Genomic DNA, 23,056 nt, shown 5'->3' on the forward strand with positions numbered 1-23,056 from the left:
GAATTCACAACTAAGTCGGTACTCCATCATTACCTTCAGACGTTCTATCTTACACTAAGCTATCGTTCTTGGGCAAGTAATAGTGGATGGTTTTTGTTTTATGGGTTTTCTCCACTGTGCTAATATCCTTTATTTTCTAATATCCAATTTAAAAATTCTTTTGGCATGTATGTAAATTAAAGTAGCGCCTAGTTGGCTGAGCAGTAACCCTCTTCTACACATAATACAGTACGTCTTCTTTCAAAGCTCAAAGTAGATTTATTATCAAAATATGTATACTTTATACAACCTTGAGATTTGTCCCTTTACAAGCAGCCACAAAACAAAGGAACCCAATGGAACCCATTAAAACAAAAGAAGATCGTTGAACACCCAATGTGCAGAGAGGAAAAAAAAACAATTGTGCAAAAAATAAAAGTAAGCAAATAGCATTCAGAACTGAAGTTCGTGAAAGTGAGTTAATTTGCAGACCACAACCTCAGTTCAGTGCAACTTGTAATCGTTCACAGCGACTATTCAGATGGCACAGTTTACAGAGCAGGTTATCCCTCCAGGTATGATTTACCAAATTGTCTGAATTCGTACCAGCACCATTTAGTATATGGAGGTTGGGGATGGGGGAAGGGGGAAGGGGAGAAGAAAGCAAATTAAACATTCTAAAATTACACTTTGCTTCATGTTCCAGAAGCTGAAATCTTACTGCAATTGGTTTATTAATGTCACGTACTGAGGTACTGTGAAAACTTGTTATACAGATCAAATCATTACACCGTGCATTGAGGTAGAAGAATAGCAGTGCAGAATAAAGTGCAACAGCTGTATAGAAAGTGCAGTGCAAATGAACAAAATACAAGATCACAACAGGATCAATTGTGAAGTCAAAAGGCTGCCTTATCGTACTAGGGTACTGTTTAGTAGTCTAAAAACAGTGGGGTAGAAGCTGTCTTTGAGCATAGTGGTTTGTGCTTTCAGGCATTTTTATCTTCTGCACAGTGGAAGCGGGGGAAAGGGAGAATAGTCATAGTCATACTTTATTGATCCCGGGGGAAATTGGTTTTCGTTACAGTTGCACCATAAATAATTAAATAGTAATATGTAAATTATGCCAGGAAATAAGTCCAGGACTAGCCTATTGTCTCAGGGTGTCTGACCCTCCAAGGGAGGAATATCTGGGTAGGGTGGCGTCTTTGATGATGCTGACTGGTTTACTGAGGCAGCGAGAAGTATAGACTGAGTCCACAGAGGGGAGGCTGGTTTCCGTGATGTCCTGAGCCGTGTTCCTTGCAGTCACACCAGGCTGCCGTGCGTCCAGATAGGGTGCTGTCTATGGTCCATCAATGAAAGCTGGTAAGGGTCGACAGTACACAACAAATTTCTGAGGGAGGAGAGGCACGGGTAAGCTTTCATGGCAATGGTGTCTACGTAGTTGGATCAGAACAGGCCGTTAGTGATGTTTATTTCTTGGAACCTGAAGCTCTCAACCATCTCAACCTAACGTCGTTGATGTGGGCAGGAGCTTGTGTACTACCCACCTTCTGGAAATGAATGACAGCTGACGCTGGGGGAAAGGTTGTTGTCATGACGCCCTGTTACTAAGCTCCATCTCCTTTCTGTACGCTGACTCATCATTGCCTACTACAATGGTCTCACCTACAAACTTGTAGATGGATTTAGAGCAGGAACGGGCCACGCTGCCACGACCATATAGGTTGAGTGAAAAACAAAACTAAATTCTTGGGAGAATTAATTCCTGTCCAGCAAAGATGGTAATGAAATCAAGCCCTAATGTCTTCTAACTGACATGGTGAAAGAGCTTTCATGCATCACGCCTGTGATTTTCCTGTTTTGTAGGGAGTATAACTCCCAGGATTCGGACTCCAGAGACCGGATCAGATGATGCCATTAAAAATATCCTGGAGCAGGCAAAGAAAGAGCTTCAGACTCAAAAATCTGGTGAGTAATTGCACGGGGGGTGGGGGGGGGAGGAGGAGAGAGGGTGGAATAAATAATCCAAAATGTACTTCAGTTAATAAGATTGTCCCTTTGTGCTTGGATATGCAAGTCATTAAAGCTTAACCACATAAAGGCAAATGAGATCTTCATGGAGAAGTTCATCAGTTAACCCGCCTGTCGATCTAATCCAGGGTGAAGAAAGGCTGTTAATTGAACTTTGCGTCAGGGATGTATTCTTGGAACTAACTTGGAACAAGGCAACAGTTTGGAAATAGCGAAGTCACCTGACGATGCATTTTTGGAGAGCTTTGAGTTTCTGTATACACTTCATGTCCACAACTCCTTGAGCATTTTGAAAAATAGTTTTTTAAAAAAATTTTGCATGCTGAGATGGGACTTCCATTCTAATTTGGAAAGAAAATAGTTATTAGCACTCGGAGGAAAGGGAGAAAGAAAAGAAGCACTGACTTTCTTTCTTTCCTTTTTAGTTGAATGTAAGAGCTCTCCCTTGCCTGTGTGCAGCACAAGTTCCAGCAATATTGCCGGTTCAGATGAGGCGATTCGGTCTATTCTGGAGCAGGCCCGGCGAGAGATGCAGGCCCAGCAGCAAGTTCTGTTGGAGATGGAGACCAGTGGAGGCAACAGCAATGCCGTGATAACCCCACACGTCGAAACTTCACCAGCCACAAACAAAGTCCCTCTTTCCTCTTCGATTAAACAAGAGGAAGGCATTGCAACTAAGAGTTCACAGACTCCTCTCAGTGTCGTCTCACCTGCAGCCTTTGTGCAGAGCATAATACGAAAGGTGAAGTCCGAGATCGGTGACGCTGGGTCGTACTTTGACCAGCACTGGGCCAACGACAGGAACGTGGCTCATCGCCTGTACGCTTCGGTGTCGCCCTCACCGTCATCCTCTTCCTGCGGCTCATCTGGGGCAGGAACCGTCCGACCGTGGCGAGCGGAGCCCAGCGAGAGCGGCAAAAGTGGGAGCGGTGAGGAGCAGTCAGCCGGACTTGAAAGTACAAATAAACTTGTGGGTGTAAAATCAGAGGGCAGCCCGGACTCTCAAGGTATGGGACAACTCTCTGTGTTCCCTGCTTACGTCCCCCGGTCGCTGAAACCAACAGTACCTCCGCTGACTCCAGAACAGTACGAAATGTACATGTATCGGGAAGTGGACACTCTGGAATTGACCAGACAAGTTAAAGAGAAGCTGGCCAAAAATGGGATCTGCCAGAGGATCTTTGGTGAAAAGGTAAGAGTTGATACGGATTAATTTACAACTCTTCCCCAGCCTTATCAAGTTTTAAAGAGATTGTGCAATGCTCCGTGAAGAGGGCCAGTTCATGATTTTTTTTTAATAAAATAGAACTGCGGAAGGGACCTTTCTAGATCAACGGTCTCTCACTCTGTCATTACTTATGCCACTGGTATTTAGGGCAGCGATGAAGTTCCTTCATCTCGGGCGGTGTTCAGGGCTTCTTTCATCGTGTCAGTAGCTTCCTCTTGGTTTTCACCACTGTCAGTCATACAAGGCTCGGGCAGAGACTCAGGAATACCGTCGCAGTCAGATGTAGAAGGATCCTTCGTTGCTGTTTCCGTAGTTTTACCAGTTGGGGTGGTTAGCTGTCGTAGGAGATAGAAAAGTACAGTTCAGGCCCTTCAGCCCATGATGTGGTGCCAGCCTTTTAGCCTACTCCACGATCAATCTAACCCTTCCCTCCATTTTATCACGTTGCCGGCTCTCTTATTGTGAGAGGACAAGGTAAGCGTTGCGCGAGGATAGGTGTCACACAATGCCACACAGTTACAATGCAAAAGCATAAGAAACGGGAGAGGGCCTCGGCCTCTGATGCCTGCTTGGCCATTTTGTAAAATCGAGGCTGATCTTCTACCTCAGCTGAGCTGCAGTTTCTTGCACTAACTCCATATCCCTTTGTTTAATTAATATCCAAATATTTATCGACCTCTGACCCCAGTGACTGGACCTCAAAGTAAATTTATTATCAAAGTACATACATGTCATCGTCTACAGCCCTGAGATTCATTTTCCTGAGTGCATGCTCTGTAAATCTATAGAATGGTAACTATAACAGGATCAATGAAAGATCAACCAGAGTGCTGAAGACAACAAACTGTGCAAATGCAAATATAAATAAATAGCGATAAATAACAAGAACATGAGATAATGAGATAAAGAGTTCTTAAAGTGAGACCATTGATTGTGGAAACATCTCAATGGATGGGCAAGTGAGTGTGGTTATCCTTTTGTTCAAGAACCTGACGTTGTGAGGTAGTAATTGTTATTCAACCTGATGGTGAGACTCCTGAGGTTCTTGTACCCTCTACCTGCTGGCAGCAGTGAGAGAGAGTAGGGCCCGGGTGGTGGGGATCTCTGATGTTGGATGCTGCTTTCCTACGACAGCGTTTCATGTAGATGTGCTCAATGGTTAGGAGCGCGTTACCCGTGATATACTGGGCCAAATCCACTACCTTTTGTAAGATTTTCCATTTAAAGACATTGGTGTTTCCATACCAGGCTGTGAAGCAACGTGTCAATATACTCGACACTACACATCCGTAGAAGTTTGTCAAAGTTTTAGATATCATGCTCAGTCTCCGCAAACTCCTTAGGAAGTAGAGGCACTGCCGTGCTTTCTTCACAATTGCACTCCTCTGAATTAGTAACACACAGGAATTCCATAGCTCTCTTCAATAAAGAATCCCAAAGATCTTGAGTGAGGACCTTTTCTTCTTCTCACCTCAGTGCTGAATATCTGACTCATTATTTGCTGGGACTGGTTTTTTCACACCCCACCCTTGAGAAGAGTAGTTCCTGGACCTGTCCTGTCAAGCCCGGAAGAATTTTGTTTCTTCTAAGCTTGATGGTATAGGCCTAAGTTGCTTAACTTCTCCCCCGAGGAAGGATAAACCCCTTGACTACCCACCATCCCAGGAATCAATCAGTGATTATTTGCTTCATTCCTTCTGTCACATCGCCCTTCCCTTTGGTAGGGAGACCAGAGGTACGCACTACTCCATGTACAACCTGTGTTCTGTATACCACAGAGAGACAACTTTACTCTTGTAGTCACGTCCATTTGCTATGACATACCTGAGGTCCTGGGTAGTCATGTCCAGGTGTGTCCAAGAACACCCAGGACCCTATGAATGTCAGCACCTTTCCAGCTCACTCTCTATCGTACATTTTTCTACCAAAGTGGATGACATCATCTTTCCCACTTCATCGTCCATCTGCCCTGTCCCTCATCCGTTGACGTGGGCAGTCCATGTCACTTTGAGCTGCCCAACCCATCTTCCTCCCAACCCAGATAAGGTGCGACCACTGAAGGAGCGAGCCAGTGAATGTGTATGAGGGGCTGCGTACCAGTCAGCAGTTGTTCATGGTGAGTGTTACTGCAGTCAACGATGCAGCTCGAAGGGTTGCAGGAGAACTGGGGTTATGAACATAAGCCTGCCTCTGAACACCATTTTTTTTTTGCCGGGACTGGAGGACCTGAGATATAAGGAAAGATTGAATAGCTTTGGACTTTATTCCCTAGAATGTAGGATACTGAAGAGAGATTTGTTAGAGGCATATAAATTCATGAGGGGCATAGATAGGGTAAAGGCAAGTGGGCTTTTCCCACTGAGGGGTGGTCATGGGTTAAGGGTGGAAGGTGAGAAGTTTAAGGGAAACGTGAGGGGAAACTGCTTCACTCAGAGGGTGGTGAGAGTGTGAAATGAGCTGCCAGTACAAGTGGTGCACATGAGCTCGCCTTGATGCGCTTTCAGGCCCGGGCCCTGCCACCTCAATTCAGCCCATACACGACCTTTCCAAGTCGGCTCAGCTCTCAACTCAAGCAAACCTTGGGTCTTCCCTCGCTGCACCTCGTCTCAGTTCTGCCGCATCGAGCCGCCTCCCGTATACGGGCTCATTCTCCGCTCTCTGACCGGGACGTGCTCCTCCGGGATTTGAGTATTTGAAAAGCAGCCGTTACCCAACAGCGACCGACTGCGCTGGCCTCCGGTGGTTCTCTGTAATCTGCTCGTCGGTGCTCCGAAGTGCCTCCAGTGCCCAGATGCATAGCTTTGATGCAAATGTGAGATTACGCTGCAGCTCATCATAGCTGAAATATCGAACCGCGTGCTAGCTCTGCACGTGCTGCGCAGGGAACTACAGTGACGGCGATCCATGCTCGATGCTGACAGCGAGCTCCCCCCCCCCACCCCCAGTGGGGGCAGCCCGTACGCAGTTAGTACACAGCTGGTCCCCGGCAAGCTCCTTTACTCGCCAGCACAGTTGTTTTTTTTTTCTCCCCTGAACCAGAGTTTCCAATCTAATTATGAGAGCTGAGCTGAAGAAAAATGATTATTCCAATGCTGTATTGCCTTGAAAGCTGCTGAGGTATAAAACAAATTTTTATGCTTCTGTTTCTCACTGGTCTCCTCAAAACAGCAACTAATAAACTTGTCCAAACCCATCGCTTTCAGTAATCTATCTTCACTGCAATGAAAAGCATGCTCACCTGATGCAAAACTGTGAAGAATATTCATTTGTCAAAAGCTAAACATCTATAAGTGGATTTCCTATAATACAGGAGTAATATGATGGGCAAGACTAAAAATCCATTTAAATACCGCAATAAAATCCACAGAGCGATGGGATTGTCATTCTCCTGTAAAGTAATCTGTCCCATATAACATATTCCCATTTCAGTAAAGCTATTAACAGGACTGGATTGAAGGCTGGGAAATAATTTGCTTCCCCTCATCTTTCCTCTGTGTCAGGTGCTGGGCCTGTCCCAGGGCAGTGTGAGTGATATGCTGTCTAGACCCAAGCCGTGGAGTAAACTGACGCAGAAAGGCCGCGAGCCTTTCATCCGTATGCAGCTGTGGCTTATTGATAAATTAGGCCAGAACGCGACGCACCCCGCACAACCTGTACAAGGTAAGATATTTTGTTGTTCATGCTGGTATTAATGAACGTTTTATTCCACCCTTTAACCTCTAACTTATTTTTATACAGTTCTTTATTCTTCATAATTGTTGTTCATTGTTGCATGTCACGCCAGCACACCACAGTAAATCCCTAACACACAGAAACGTAGGTGGTGAATGAAACCCACCCTCAGTCCTTTTCTGTTAGGGACTCTGAAACCATATAATGGAACTTGATCATTAACCAGATAAGGTAAGCAAAGGGAAGTTTTGGGCCGAGACCCTTCTTCAGTCCTGAAGGAGGGCCTCGGCCCAAAACGCTGACTGTTTATTAATTTCCATTGATCCTGCCTGGCCCGCTGAGTTCCTCTCGCATTTTGTGTGTGTTGCTTTGCATTTCCAGCATCTGCCGACTTTATCGTGTTTAAGCTAAGTATATAACAAGTTTTCTTCCTGATTTCTATTTATTCGTTAGTTATTCATCTATCTATCTAATATATCTAATCTATCTATCGAGATACAGCGCAGAATAGGCCCTTCCGACCCTTCGAGACATGGTGCCTAGCAACCCCTGATTTAACCCTAGCCTAATCGCAGGACAATTTACAATGACCAATTAACCTACCGACCGGTACATCTTTAGACTGCGGGAGGAAACTGAAGCACCCGGAGGAAACCCACGCGGGAAGAACGTACAAACTCCTTGCAGACAGCGATGGGAATTGAACCCAGGTCGCCTGTATTGTAAAGCGTTGTGCTAACCACTGCGCTACTGATTCTTAAAACTTCCAAGAAACATCAGATTCTCTTGCAATTGTTTATGTGGGTTTTCCTTAGGGTATAAAAAAAACACGGGAACACTACCGCCTGCGGATTCCCACCAAGTCACATACATCATGACTTGGAAATATGTCGCTGGTCCTTCACAGTCACTGTGTCTCCACCCTACCCTTGATCCCTGTGGGAGAACCTTCTCCTGAAGGGTGACAGAGGTTCAAGAAGACAGCTCACCACTCACCTAGGAGCTACTGAAGATGTATGACAAGTGCTGGCATTGTCAGTGAAGTCCATGTTCCTGCACAATGAATTTCAAATTCCCCATGGGAAATAGTGCAAGTAAATATCCGTTAACCACGTCTCAAACTTTCACAATATAAGTGAGGGTTTAAGTTCAAAGTACATTTATTACCAAAGTATGTATACATTATACAACATTGAGATTCGCCTCCTAACAGGCGGCCACAAAACAAAGACACCCAAAAGAACCCATTTAAAAAAGGACTGTAGCACGCCCAATGTGCAGAGGGGGAAAAAAAACAAATCATGCAAACGATAATAGTGTCCTGAACTGAAGTCCACAGGGTCGGTCTACAAAACCTTCATTCAGCACAGAGGAGAAGCAGCAAACTGAACCGGCCTGTCCCTTGCCCTGGGCCCCGACACCCTGACTTTTTCGATCCGGCCCAGAGCTCCAATCGTTGTCCAAACATTGGGTCCAGTTGCTTTGATATGCTCAGGGGCTTGGACCCCGATGCCTTTATTCATCCTGTACCCGACCTAATATCTGAAAAGTTTATATATTAAAAATAAGATGCTAGAAATACTCAGCAAGACAGGCAGCATCTATGGAGAGAGAAATAAAATAAATATTTCAGGCCAATGACTCCTCATTCATAACTTAGTGCCTGTACAGCGGACTTTAATGCCAGTTCAAAACCTCCATTTGAAGACTTTGATTACCCCGAAGCAATCACAATGCATTCAGGAGAATCAGGTCTTGGACTGACTGTTAGCCAGGAGATTCATGTTTTTCCACAGGAAACTGAAGTAGTGGAAGTAAGCTTATTTCCACATCCCCTCAATGTTACAGTAATCAAACTTGCCTCTCTGGTTAAAATCTAACCAGAAGATGCTAAAACTACTCAGATCAGGCAGCATCTGCGGAAGGAGAAGCAGCTAACGTTTCAGATCGAAAATCCTTCTTTTCTAAACTAAGAAATTAACTCTGTTTATTTTTTCCACGGATGCTGCCCAACCTGCAGAGTGTTTCCAGCATTTTCTATTTTTATTTTGGATTTCCAGCATCTGCAGTTCTTTGATTTTTTTTTTAAAACTCTGTGCTTGCTGCAATGTCCTGTGCCTCTCCTTCAGATCCCAGACTGCCTGATCCATTCATCCTCTCTGCACTATCTCCCCCCGATCTTGCGTTGCTCTTTGCAGTCCGGTCATGATGCTCTGCCAGCGTGAAGGCCAAGAACAGGGGTCCTTTGGACCGTAGCATTTAAAAGGAAGGGCTGTAGACCTGGCAGAATTCCTGGCCCGCCCCCGCCCCCCCCCCAAGTGCTCACATGCTCTGAGATTTGAGAACTACTTTTGAAGTGTATGGTTCGGTGCCAAACAGAGTTTGGTTTTGCTAATTAATAAAATGCATTCAACTTCAAAAAGAAACATTTGGAAGATGTCGTTACAAATTTTTTTTCCCCTCTCTGACTTAATTAAAACAGCAAACAATGCCATTCAGCCCAGATATTCTCCGTCGCCTCCGTCCAGCCCCGCTGTCTGTGAGAAGGGCCAACAGGAACCAGTCACTGCTGCTCTGGAAAGCACAAAAGAGAACCAGCAGCCCGAGAGCCAATCATCTTCCCACTCACTGTGCGGTAAGGGTCTGTCCAATGGCCAGTCACCTACAGGCATTCAAGAAATGGTGGCCATGTCTTCAGAGCTGGACACTTACGCTATCACCAAAAAGGTTAAAGAAGTGCTAACGGACAACAATTTAGGTATTGTACATTTTCCGGTAACTTTCAGTGTGGCTTGTCCATCGAATTGCATTTTCTTAATACATTACTGATGCATTTATGTATCTTGGGCTGTTTTATTTAGAAATGCAGCTTTCATCCTCTGAAATCCAGAAACAACACTGGTTTAGAGTAAATAGATTTTTTTTCTGTCTCCTACCCTGATCCCCTGGACTTTTGGGGAAGTAATATACCACTTGCACTGGAACCCTACTGTACATGAATGCATGAAGCATTTGTAGTTTCTAGGAAGGTTTGCTGCTTTAAATATAAAGTAGTGACGATTTGAAAGGGAAGAATCCAGGAAGTGATTAAAATAAATTGGTTGGTGACAGGAAAAAACAGAATGAGGCCCAGGCTGTCCCTCTCATGTTTAAATTGTGTTCTTCAATTGGATTTTGAAATTTGTTGTAAAAATGATCAAGATCACAGGCACTAATGTGTTTTCAAGGCAGGAGAGCGTTTAAGGTGGACATCTTAAGGAATTGGATTCTTCTGTTGGCCCTAGCACAATGATAACATTCTGACCTCAGTCGGGAGATCGTAGCAACAAGACCCCCTGCAAAGGTTTGAACTTATCACGGAGGAAGGTGCTTCACTGTTGGAGGGACACCTTCGAAACCCCCTTAGGGGAAGCAATGCACGCATCTCTTTAATAAGGATATACATGCTTTGAAGGCATAAAAGAGAATCACTACAATTCTTGCAGAACTGAGGGGGAAACTACATTATCCCCCTGAAGAATGAAGTCTATGAGAAGGTTTGGTACACAATAAAATGCTATGGATCTGAAATAATCAAAATCCGGTTTAATATCACTGGCACTTGTCATGAAATCTGTTGACTTTGTGGCAGCAATACAATACATAATAACAGAAAAAAAACTGTGTATCATGGTAAGTATATATTAAATAGTTAAATTAAATCAGTGCAAAAATAGAAATTAAAAAAGTAGTGAGGTAGTGTTCATGGGTTCAATGTTCTTTCAGAAATTGGATGGTGGAGGGGAAGAAGCTCTTCCTGAATCATTTTATGTGCTTCTATGCATCCTCTTTAATGGCAGCAATGAGAACAAGGCCTGACCTGGGTGGTGGGGATCCTTAATGATGGACCTTTTAGAGGCGCTGCTCCTTGAAGATGTCCTGGATACTACGGAGGCTAGTGCCCATGATGGAGCTGACTGAGTTTACAGCTCTCTGCAGCTTGCTTCGACCCCGTGCAGTAGCCGCCACCCATACCAGACGGTGATGCAGCCAATTAGAATGCTCTCCACCGTACTTCTGTAGAAGTTTTCGAGTGTATTTGGAAACATCCCAACTCTTTTCAAACTCCGAATGAAATGTAAGCACTGCCATACCGTCCTTGCAGTTGCATCTCTGTGTTGGGGCCAGGTTAGATCCTCAGAGCTGTGGACACCCAGGAACTTGAAATTGCTCACTCTTTCCACTCCTGATCCCTCGATGAGGACTGTTGTGTGTGTTCCCTTGTCTTATTCTTTCTGACGTCCACAATCATTTCTTTGGTCTTTCTGACGTTGAGTGCAAAGTTGTTGATGTAACAACCACTCGATATGCTGGGTATCTTTGTAGATGGAGAAACAGAGTTAACGTCACAGAGCAAGGGTCGTACATCACTGACCCGCAGCATCACTTTCCCACAGACGCTGCCTGACCTGCTGGGTATTTCAAGTCTGTATTGATTTGGTGGAGGTGTTTAGAATTGTGAAGGGTTTATATCAACTGTTGGTACAGAAGATGTTATTGAGTTACTGAAGGGTCAGACACCGGGGGGGGGGGGGCTAAGGGTTAATGTATTCAACAAAAGAAGCAGGGCTGCGGAAAACCATATTTTATGCAGCAGTTTGCTGAGATTCAGAAAATGCAGCCTAAGTGCTCATTAAGAGTAGGTTCAGTTGGCTTCGAAATGGGGTCCGGTAAATCCTGAAGGAAAAATCTTGAGGAGACTCGGTGAGTGGGCAAAGAAAAAGGATTAAATTCTGGCTCTTTGAAACATCACCATCCGTACCATACAGTTCCATCTTAAGTGAATGCTTGTGATCACACCACACTATTTAGGAAGAGCAAGAGAGATTTTTAGTGTCTTGGCCAATATTTACTTATCAAGTAAAATGTCTAAAATAGATTTGGTTGTTTTCTGTTGTTGTGTGTAAACCTTGCTGTACAAAACCCGGTAACTAAAATATTTCAAAACACTTTATTATAATCTGTGTACAGCTTTGGGCCATCTGAAAGTGGTGCAAAAATGCATTTTTGTATTTACTGAAAGCACTTGGGTAACAAACGAGTCTATGGATCTCTTCATTAGATCTCTGCTCACAATGGGTGGGTGGGGTATGGGAATCTGATAAAACCTAAGTTTACCAGGCAGCAGTGGGAAAAGAGCACGGCCTGAGTGGTTGGAAAACTGCTCAGTTTGAGACTTTCAATTTGGGATTGGGAAGATTTGGAAGGAGCCTAATTTGGGCTTCTGTTCCTACCATTTTGCTAGCAGTTAATCCCACAGCCTTCTCTTCTGAATCAGTACAACGATAATATAATCAGGGGAAGAATTCAGTGGGTCAAGCAGCATCTATGGAGGCAAGAAGCAAATGTCAGCATTTTCTGTCAGGATTCTGCAGCCATGCTGAGTTCTTCCCGAAATTTTGTTTGTTTTTTCCCTTCCAGATTCCAGCATCTTACATTCTCCTTTGTCCTTGTTTCCCTTGTGTATGGCTTCATGTTTAACCTTTGCACTTTGACCTTCGTATCTAAATAGTTCTGAGCACTCTGAGATCCAGTTGTTGTTTTGGCGTGAGTAATTTTGCAGATAGCCTTATCATTTAATAAATAATTCTTCAGTTGCCAAGAGGATTTAATGAATTAATGGGATTTAATGAATCTTATTGGCGTCTGTATGTGCATGTCTACGGGTTTCATGGCATTGGGCCATGTCTGAACATTATTCTTTGGCAAGAGCAAAAATAACCAATCATGAACATGGGGGGGGGGAGGAACAAAGATGGGTTGGATGCTATCAATGCAAAGCAGTGAATGAACATTCAAAATGTTTTAAATAGCAACTCCTATCCCCCATTATACTCAGCATTTGCCGTTGCAAGTAGGTTTTCCAGTAAAGCGAACCGGGAAAAGTTACTGTACAAGGAATTGAGATTGTGGGGTAATCCCTTGGAGGCCCATGCAGCTCTGGGAAATATTTATGATGAAGTCTGCACACTCAGTTTGTACTTGTCTCTGTTTCCCTGGCTGCTAAAACCTGACTGCAAGAGGGTCTTCTCCAGAAACATTGAAGTTTCTGTGTTGTGTGTGTGCACAAGTTATTAGAGCAAATCAGATACGAACTCTGACATTTACTGAGATAATGCGTCTGAAGAGAACAATTCGAGGCAGTGCCTTGTCTTTCATGTGTTGTTTCTGTTCCAAGTGCAGCATTCTGCTTTGAATTTTAGCCCCTTTAATCTCTTGTTTTGTGCAGTTTTCTAAATGCTTACAGAGGCTGTGTTTGTTTACATTAACATCAAAGTTAAAAAGCTGTTTATTGTACATAGTAGACTTCTGGGAAGAACTGTACCAACTTGAGAGAGTATTGAATAAAAGTTTATAGATGATTAAATTGTGCAGCAAGCTCAGCGCCCAGGAGAGAAATAATTCATTTACAGAGCAAATCCAAATTGTTTAAGTCGTTTGGTTTTCGGTATTTTATTGTGTGCCTGTCATAAATCTCCATGCACTAAACAGATGGCCTTTCTAAAGTTCATCCATATTTTTCAAAGATTTCTGTGGTATTTATTATTCATCTGCTAAGGAAAGCAATTTTACTTATTTTCCAGAGGAAATAAAAAGCAGATACTGTAGCTTCTGTACATTTTTCAGTTGTAGACAGGGGCTCTCCACGTCAGCATCCATCTTGTAGTAACCTGACATGAGGTGTGACCAGCGTACAGGGTAGCTTCAACTCTGTCACTTACTGCAACACTTTGCCCCCAGACTGTTTTGATTTTTTTTTTTAAAAACCCTATTACAAAATAACACACGCCAGGCAATGTCACACGTAGATAAGTTTTGAAACCTGCCCATTGATTTGTAATTAATTTTCATTTAGGCAGAGATTTCTGAGTCAATCTTGTAAGAAAAGTAACCATTAGTTTTCTGATGGTTCGGGGAAGATCCCCAGTTGATTAGAAAATTCTCTCCCGTTGTTGTTGTGCTTCCCATGAACCAAACACCATGTTTTAGCTAGTGTAACTCCTCTGCCCATGAGCAGTGCATCCAACCTAGCGTGAATAGTGCCAAGGGAAATCGGATATTAATCAGCATGATCCACACGCTGAAGTGGCTGCAGTGATGGACATGTCATGCACCCTTGAAGAAAGTTGTGTAACTCGTTGCTGTTTTTAAACCTTAAAACATGTCTAATGTTATTTTCTCTTCTTCCCCCCCCCCACACTCCGTGACAACCACCCCTCCCAGGTCAAAGGTTATTTGGAGAGAGCATTTTAGGACTGACACAAGGCTCTGTCTCTGACTTGCTTTCTCGACCCAAGCCCTGGCACAAGCTGAGCTTGAAGGGGAGGGAGCCGTTCGTTCGCATGCAGCTCTGGCTGAATGATCCCTTCAATGTGGAGAAGCTGAGAGACATGAAGAAGATGGAGAAAAAAGGTAATCTGTCTTCATTTTTTTTAAAATTTTATTTTTATTTGGATAAGGAATTCACAAATATCATGTACTTTTTTCACACATATAACCTTTTCCATTTTTTTATATGTATAAAACTACAATTATTTATACATTCTTAAGTACACATTGAGATGATATAAAAGGAAAATAAACATTTAAATAGATAATTATGTACTGTGGTAAATCTAACCTATTAGGCTAAGTAATGGAATTAGTTGTTAAGAAAAATGGTAATAATAGTTTCCATATAACCCTTCTGGACCATTTCCACTGGTCCAAAATGTTGTATATAAGCCTATGTATCAACCATTGTAGGTGTTTATATCCTAATTTGTTCATGCCTGCTCCTGCCCGCAGACATAATTATCCAATCCCTATGTACTTATTTACTTAATTTTTTCATTTCTTTATCCCTTTCCCAAATCTTTCCCTTTACTTGTGTTAATTCTCTATTTTCCAAAAGAAAACAAAAAAAACAAACATTTAGACTAGGGGTGCTTACGTTAGCAATATTACTGTGTTGATGAGAAGAGCAGTATAAATCATTAGGAGAGTCATCTAAAGTCTGCTTGCATTGGGGTTATATATTCAATCCATTTATTCCAGATATGATAAAATTTTTCTTTTTGAGTTCTCAGGGAGTAAGTCAACTTTTCCATTTTAAATATTTCCAAGATAATTTCGTACCAATCTTCTAATGTAGGTGGTATTGGATTTAGCCATTTTCTAGTGATTGATTTCTTACTTGCCGCTAAGAGGGCCTGCAGCAACTTTATATCTTCCTTCTGTTCAAGAAACAATACATGCCCCAAATAGAGCGTCTCAAAGTTCAGAGGTATCTGGGACCTAAGTACCTTAACTAATGTTCTATGAATACCTTCCCAAAATAGACTTAATTTAGGGCAATCCCAAAAAATATGAAAATGATTTGCCTCCTTGGAGCTGCACCTTCTCCAACACATCACATTTGTATCTTTATATTTTTCCTGATATGGGGTCTTGAAGTATCTTATAATGTTTTTCCAACAATGTTCTCTCCAAGTCAAAGAATTAGTCGAGGACCATTGAAAGCTGCATATTTTCCCCCAAGCCTCCTCTGAAAGTACCAACCCCGCTTCTTTCTCCCACTTCTCTTTAATATACAGTGTAGGTAATCTGTCTTCAAAGTATGCCACCTGCTTTGCGCACCAACGAGTAGCTTAAGTGTATGCTTCTGCGTTGTTCTCCGTTTTTATGCTTCTGCTAATTGTAGATTTAGCTGATGAGGCTAATTCAGATGCATTTTGTTAGTCAAACTCCTTCTGATTTCCCACAATATGTGTGTGCTGTTCAGTTCCATTTCTATTTGTGGTCTTATTCAAGTTTAGTAAAGGTACTACTTCATAACACAATATACAGCCTATCTTCTTTCATCAATTGAGCGACAGTAACATAGTGGTTAGCACAACGCTTTACAGTACCAGCGACCCAGGTTCAATTCCCACCTCTGCAGTTTGCATGTCCTCCCCGTTGCTGTGTGGGTTTCTTCTTCCAGGTGCACTGGTTTCCTCCCACAGTCCAAAGACAGACCGGCTGGATGTTTACTTGGTCATTGTAAATTGTCCCGTGATTAGGGTAGGATTAAATCAGGGGACTGATGGGCGGTGTGGCTCGAAGAGCTGGAAGGGCCTATTCTGCAATGTATCTCAATAAATAGATAATCTACTGAAAGCTTCTGCAGTATCCCTTCTCCAATATACATGTGCTTTCGGTTCAAGAGTTATTTGATTGTCAGCAGAGTGAAGAGATAACTAGGCATGTTTCTTTTTAAAAAGTGGTGGTGTGAAGATAGGTCTCTACCAAAGGAGGTGGAAGGTGCTCCTTCCCTCTGCTGGCCTGCAGGTCACCCTTGGGCGAAGTGTAGCACCTGCTTAGCCACCCCCCCCCACCCCCAAATTAAGGTCACGTGAAGCCATGGGAGCAGGTGGTGGATGGTCGTACGAGCAGCTGGTGCAGATCACAAGTCCTGGTTATGCGACCACTGATACCAGGCAGACAATCTCTGAATAATAGCTGGGGTCACTGCTTTGTAAAGACACTGCCCAGGGGAAGGTCATGGCAAACCACTTCTGTAGAAAAATTTGTCAAGAACACTCATGGTCAACAGATGGAAGACCATGATCACCCACGTCGTACGACACAGCACCTACTAACTGATGATTAAGGAAATATCTGTATGGACAAGTTCAAGAACTGAAGTGGAAAATCCTAGCAACAGCTAAGGGATCTGACAGCTTCGGTGGAAAGGAAGCAGAATTTATATTCTTCGTAAGAATGGGAAAAAGAAGAAGACGAGCCCAGATACCCCTCGCTTGTTCTTTGCCCAATCTTCTGCACTATATTCAGTCCTCACAGTGGGGTGAAGAAACTAAATACAAATCGGATGATTCCTCTGTGAAGCATCTGTGTTCTGTCTGCCGGAGATAAGCCTGAGTTTCCAACTTCTTGCCCCTTTAATTTTCCCTCCTGCTCCCTCTCCATACTGACCTTCTTTGTCCTAGCAAGGAGTAATATGCATAGGTTGGAAGTACAGTACCTTGTCTTTCACATGGGTGTGATGCAGTTTAGATGAAAATTTTTTAGATAAATCAAAAAAGCCCCATAAAAGGGACAGGTGAGAAGAGTAATGGAGAGATGCACCAACTCTGTGCTTTTGCCACTCAGACCCCACTGCCTGAGAGTTTTGGTCACATTCTGACTCGAGAGAGCTCAGATTAGTCAGGTATAGACAAGCAACACGCAGACACAAAATGCTGGAGGAACTCAGCAGGCCAGGCGGTACCCGTGGAAAAGATACGACATTTCGGGCTGAGAGTCTTCATCAGGACCTGTCATAGGTAGAGTGGATATTTCGTGTAGTGGGTGAGTCTAGGACCAGAGGGCACGGCCTCAGAATGTTAGAGGGTTGTCTATTTACAGCAGAGATGAGAAAGGATTCCTTTAGGTAGAGGGTAGTGAATCTGTGGAATTCATTGCCACAGACGGCTGTGAAAGCCAAGTCATTGAGTATAATTAAAGCGGAGATTGATAGGCTCTGGATTAAAGCAAGGGTGTCAGAGGTCATGGGGAGAAGACAGAAGAATGGGATTAAAGGGAGTAATAAATCAGCCATGATGGAATGGCGCAGCAGACTCAATGGGCCGAATGGCTTGATTCTGCTCCTATGTCTTATGGTCTTGTGATGGGGACTCGGCAGCTCTTGGGGCAGAACGGTATATTGACAAAAGTCACAATTAATACATTACAGAATCAACTTTGATTAAGTTACTGGTCTGAGTATCTGCATCAGGCAGATTCTTGTGACCACTGCCATTAAGAAATGTGAACAGCCCCTCAATAGACTCTGCCTCTTGGAGCCTCTGTGTTTCTCGTTTGTGAACGTGGTGACTGCAGGGCAGAGGCCAGTCTTGCTGGGGCTGAACGTGCTGGGGTGCGATCTACCTCGGTGCCTGTCTGCTGCTTTGAAGCAGGGCCTGATTTATGATCGCCGACGTACGATGTGAAATTAGTTGTTTTGCAGCAGCAGTGTAGTGCAAGGTCATAAAATTACTATAAATTACAAAAGCAAATAGTGCAATAAAAAGGAATGATGAGATATTAATCGTGGACCATTGAGAAATCTGATGGCTGAGGGGAAGAAGCTGCTTTCAGAGTCATTGTGTCTCTTGTACCTCCTCCCTGATACTAGTAATGAGAAGAGGGCAAGACCTGGATGGTGAGCATCCTCGACTGAAAGGGATTCATATTTACTACGACTTCCCTCTTATCATACGAACTGTGGACTTCTATGATCGAGCCCATGATAACTGGACTATTGCCCCATGGTATTTTACTGCATATCGCTCCTTCCTTCTTGCCTTGGGCCTTTTCTAGTCCCTTTGCACTGTCTCTTTCTTGAACACTGTTAGATTCTCTATGCTTTTGACATGAGCATGACAGAAACTGCCCAATGCAAGATAACATTCAGATCGTGTTATCCCCAAGCTCCAAGCACTGATGGAGTTCCTGTCAATGCCTGCCAATCTTAGAGCTTCAGACAAAATGATAGAGACTGGGTGCTGGCAAGAGCAGAGTATTAAATCCTGTGGGGCTCATTTACCCCAAATGACCCAAGGAATATATCAAACTACTGGTATTTGTCTCTCTGCTCCAAATTCTCCCTCTATCTCAAGGGCATTAAACAGGGGTTTCCAGCCTGCAGTCCATATAACCATATAACCACATTACAGCACGGAAACAGGCCATCTCGGCCCTTCTAGTCCGTGCCGAACTCTTGCTCTCACCTAGTCCCATGGACCTGCACTCAGCCCATAACCCTCCATTCCTTTCCTGTCCATATAGCTATCCAATTTAACTTTAAGTGACAACATCAAACCTGCCTCAACTACTTCTGCTGGAAGCTCATTCCACACAGCTACCACTCTCTGAGTAAAGAAGTTCCCCCTCGTGTTACCCCTAAACTTTTGTCCTCTAATTCTCAACCCATGTCCTTTTGTTTGAATATCCCCCACCCTCAATGGAAAAAGCCTATCCACGTCAACTCTATCTATCCCCCTCATAATTTTAAATACCTCTATCAAGTTCCCCCCTCAACCTTCTACGCTCCAAAGAATAAAGACCCAATTTGTTCAACCTTCCTCTGTAACTTAGGAGATGAAACCCAGGTATCATTCTAGTAAATCTTCTCTGTACTCTCTCAATTTTGTTGACATCACAGTCCCCTTGCTTAATACTATTGGTCCATGGCATAAAAAAGGTTGGGAACCCCTGAGCTAGAATCTTTGGCTTAATTTTCAATAAACCATTGCAGCATAAAGCTAATTTCAAGATGATGTTTACCATCAGGCTTAACGGTTTGGTATTCCATGGTAAATTGAAAATTAACCCTTCTGTCTCCCATGTTTATGTAACAATGTTCCCTCCAATTTTTTTTTACTGCTGTGAGGACCAATCACTGCTCTGAGCAGGAAAGTTGTACACGGCTTGTAAATTGTGTGGCATTTTAAATGGTTTTTTTGTAATACCCTTACTATGAATATTTAGAATGAAAATTGAAAAATAACATACTTCTAATTTTATTTATTAATTGAAGGGTATAATGAAGTGCGGTACAACAAAGAAAATCTTTCATATTTCATAAACCTTTTCCAGCTGCGTGGCAACGAAGGCTATGTGTGCGGGAGCATTTCAGTTACTGTGTGGCCTGCACAGCTTAGAGAGAATATAATCCGCAATCTCCTTTCAACAAAACAAGAGAGATAACTAATTATTTTATTTTCTTTTTAATCTTTTTCCATCCCTTCCTCCAGTAGTTTAATTCCTTTGTAAAGCACTTGCAAGCAGTACAAGAACCTGAATCTCAGAATATGAACTTAGTGCCACGGAAAGAGACACCTACTCTTGAAAATGTTTATCATGCCAGTTTCCAATGGCAGCCACCACTACTATACTAAATGCAATTTATGCTGGATGCAAAAGATGTTTCAGCAAGCCAATATGCATATCATTGTCTGCACAGAGGCTTTGCACATCATTTGTCTCTCTGTCCATCACAGCTGGAGTGTTAAAGTCAAGTCAAATTTCATATTTGGGAAGGTGTAATAACTCAGAATTGAAGGGTTACAAAATAGGCTAAACAGCAATCTGTCTTGGACTCCCAACTGAAAACACTTGGTGTTGAATGCAGTGATTTGAGTATTGCTGGCAAAACTGTTATTTAATGTATTGCCCCTGATTGTCCATGAACTAAGGGTCATTTTGCAGGGGGGAGATACATTCCTCAGTCTGGAGTCACCTTATAGACCAGACTTTATAAGTGTGACATGTCTATCCCCTAAAGAGCATTCAATGAACTAGATGGGTTTCTGTGACAATCTGGTCATTTCATGGTCACTATTACTGAAATCAACTTTTTATTCCTGACTTATTTAAGTAACTGAATTTAAATTTTCCAGATGCCATAATGGGATTTGAACCTAGCCACAGGTCATTAATCATGATTACTGGTTCAGTAACTCTTTGCCACTGTACCCCACAACAGTCTTCCAAAATGTTTTAATGTTTGCAAGGAGAGGAATTAAACTTCTCCAACATCAAGCATGCTCCACATCTCTCAGAGGGCCTGTGTCTGAGAGAAGCCTGGGACTCCAGTGTCAGGCAGGAGGGAGGAGGAAGTGAATAGCAATATGGTACTAATTATTCTTATAATTTTTTTCCTCAGCGTATCTGAAGCGTAGATATGGATTAATAAACACGGGATCTGACAGTGATTCTCCCAGCACCCGATCAGAATCAGCCAGCCCAAGCATTCCGCACCAAGTATTCCATCATTACCAGGTGAAGAAGCCCAGGGTGGTGCTTGCTCCTGAGGAAAAGGAGGCCCTAAAGAAAGCCTATCAGCTGGAGCCATACCCCTCCCAGCAGACCATTGAGAGCCTTGCTGCTCAGCTCAACCGTAAGACAAGCACGGTCATCAATTGGTTCCACAATTACAGGTCAGTGCACTGTTCAAAGGTTTATAAACAAAGCTTTGTTTTCTTTTTTTTACCTATTTGTGGGAGAATGTGCATCAGAAACTGAAGCAGCAGATTCTGGTGTTGAACCAAGCTTTAGATCTGAACCTATTGCTGCCTGTCCTACTGGATACAAGAACCTCCTCTTGTGCCCAGATGAGGCCACCCGCAGGGTGAGAGAACAACACCTTATATTCCATCTTCGTACCCTCTAACCTGGTGGCATGAATATCAATGTCTCCTGCTAGTGAACAAATCTCAACCCCCCCCCACCCAACTTCCTCTATTTGCACTCTGACCTTTCACTTCTTCCCACCTGCCTCTCATTTCCCCCTGGGTCCCCTCCTCCTCCCCTTTCTCCTATGGTCCACTCTCCTCTTCTCTGAGATTCTGTCTTCTCCAGACCTTGACCTTTCCCACCCATCACCTTCCAGCTAGCCTCCTGCTCCTCCCCCACCCCCCAACCTTTTTATTCTGGCATCCTCTCCCTCCTTCTCCGCTCTGAGAAAGGATCTCAGCCCGAAATGTCGACTGTTTATTCCTTTCCATTGAGAAGGGTTTCTGCTCGAAACGTCGACTACACTTTTCTCTATAGATGCTGTCTGACCTGCTGAGTTCCTCCAGTGTTTTCTGTGTGTTACTTAACACAGTTTTTGCTTCAGTTCTGATTTTATTCTCTTTATTACTTACCTTTTTTTCTATGACAACTAAAACTATTTTATAGCATTATGAATATGTTTAGCATTGTGAAAAACAAAATAGTTGATGCCTTGATATGAAGGTAAGAATAACATTTGTCTGTTAAATTGTGTGCCTTCATTTCAGTATATTTTAAGGCATATACCTTGTCTTCACTTTAATGCGGTATCGTTTTAATTGTAATTGTGTTTTAATAATTTTAATGGAATCTTCCACGGCTGTTTTCAGGGAAATGGTTTGTATTTGTCATTTGAGTTCAGTTTTCTGACCTTTCAACAGTTTACACTTTGCCTCCATCTTTCAATCTGATTATCTACCTAAAGGAAGTGAGGGAATTGGAATCAAGTCTCAACCTGAGCCCCTGACTGAGGGTGAATCTGTTTCAACTGAAGGTTCTGGGATGTGGGAGGGTGCTTCCTCCGGAAGGCCTCACCTCCTACCTGAGGAGGAGCTCTGCTTTCTGTCTGAGGCAGCCTGGTGCGCACTTGATGGACTCCTCTCGGCCACCGTCTGTGCTGATACCTTCACCGATGTTCCCGTGGCTGGCAATCGTTGCAGTGACCATTCTCTGTTAGGAGCTGGGATCTCATATTGCTAATCCCCAGGACTTTCCAGCTCCTTAGTTCATTTATAGACTAACCAGTGCTGGACTCCACACTGCCCTTCTTCTCTGGGCCTAGGACCCGAAGCTCAGCCTCTCCTGAGTCGATTGTCTTCACGTATTGGAGCAAACAGTTTGGGCAGCCAAGCAAAGAATTAGTCACCAGGGGGTTTCAAGATAAAAGAGTCAAGATTATTTATTGTCATTCTTCATTACATGAAGAACAGAATGATTGTTTGGACCTGAGGCAACATAAAGGAACACAATAAGCATAAAAACCACAATAACTATACGTATAAAAGCAGTCCTGTAAACCAGTCTGGGTTGCTACCGTGCTGGAAGCTCAGCTGGGATGTGATGTACCTGATGGTCAAGCAGCCTGTGATCATTAATGATCTGTTGTCACATATAAAATAAGATATCCTGTCAATCTGAGGGAAATACAGGAGGGCTGTGGAGCACAGATTGATAGGGCTGGAGTGAACTGAGAAAACCCGCGAGGAGAACGACGCGCATCAGAGTTGAGGCAGCTTTAGCTACAGATGAGTTTTCTGTTTTTTGTTACCACGGACCTAACATTGACACTAAACCACTGGAAGTAGGAGTGTGGCACTCAGGGCAGTGTTCACTTCCCTGCCAGTCCTCTTAACCTTAGACTGACTTCTGATCTACAGGGGAGTCCATCTCGATGCTAAATATTGAACCCTCCTATATTTCTCTCTGGTTGATAGGAAATATTATTTTATGTATCACAACAGACAAAGATTCAATAATAGATCCTCCATAGCTCCTAGGGTTGACAATTCCAAAGGCTTATGA

The 23,056-nt window shown here is 43.2% G+C and overlaps 1 protein-coding gene across 9 annotated transcripts in view; it reads left to right on the forward strand.

Moving 5' to 3' along the window:
• cux2b (cut-like homeobox 2b) overlaps nt 1–23,056 on the forward strand; it is a 361,816-nt gene that overhangs the window by 326,828 nt on the left and 11,932 nt on the right. For all 9 annotated transcript variants that reach the window (XR_011883734.1, XR_011883735.1, XM_072248032.1 and 6 more), the window contains 6 exons: nt 1,852–1,953; nt 2,442–3,208; nt 6,745–6,904; nt 9,399–9,674; nt 14,180–14,368; nt 20,646–20,919. Coding sequence is in view for 7 of the 9 variants with exons in the window: in XM_072248032.1 (XP_072104133.1) it covers nt 1,852–1,953; nt 2,442–3,208; nt 6,745–6,904; nt 9,399–9,674; nt 14,180–14,368; nt 20,646–20,919 (1,768 nt within the window). In the remaining 2 variants the exon portion in view is untranslated. The remainder of the gene's footprint in view (nt 1–1,851; nt 1,954–2,441; nt 3,209–6,744; nt 6,905–9,398; nt 9,675–14,179; nt 14,369–20,645; nt 20,920–23,056) is intronic.

This window comes from Mobula birostris, chromosome 31 (assembly GCF_030028105.1).
Source record: "Mobula birostris isolate sMobBir1 chromosome 31, sMobBir1.hap1, whole genome shotgun sequence".
Taxonomy (NCBI): Eukaryota; Metazoa; Chordata; class Chondrichthyes; order Myliobatiformes; family Myliobatidae; genus Mobula; species Mobula birostris.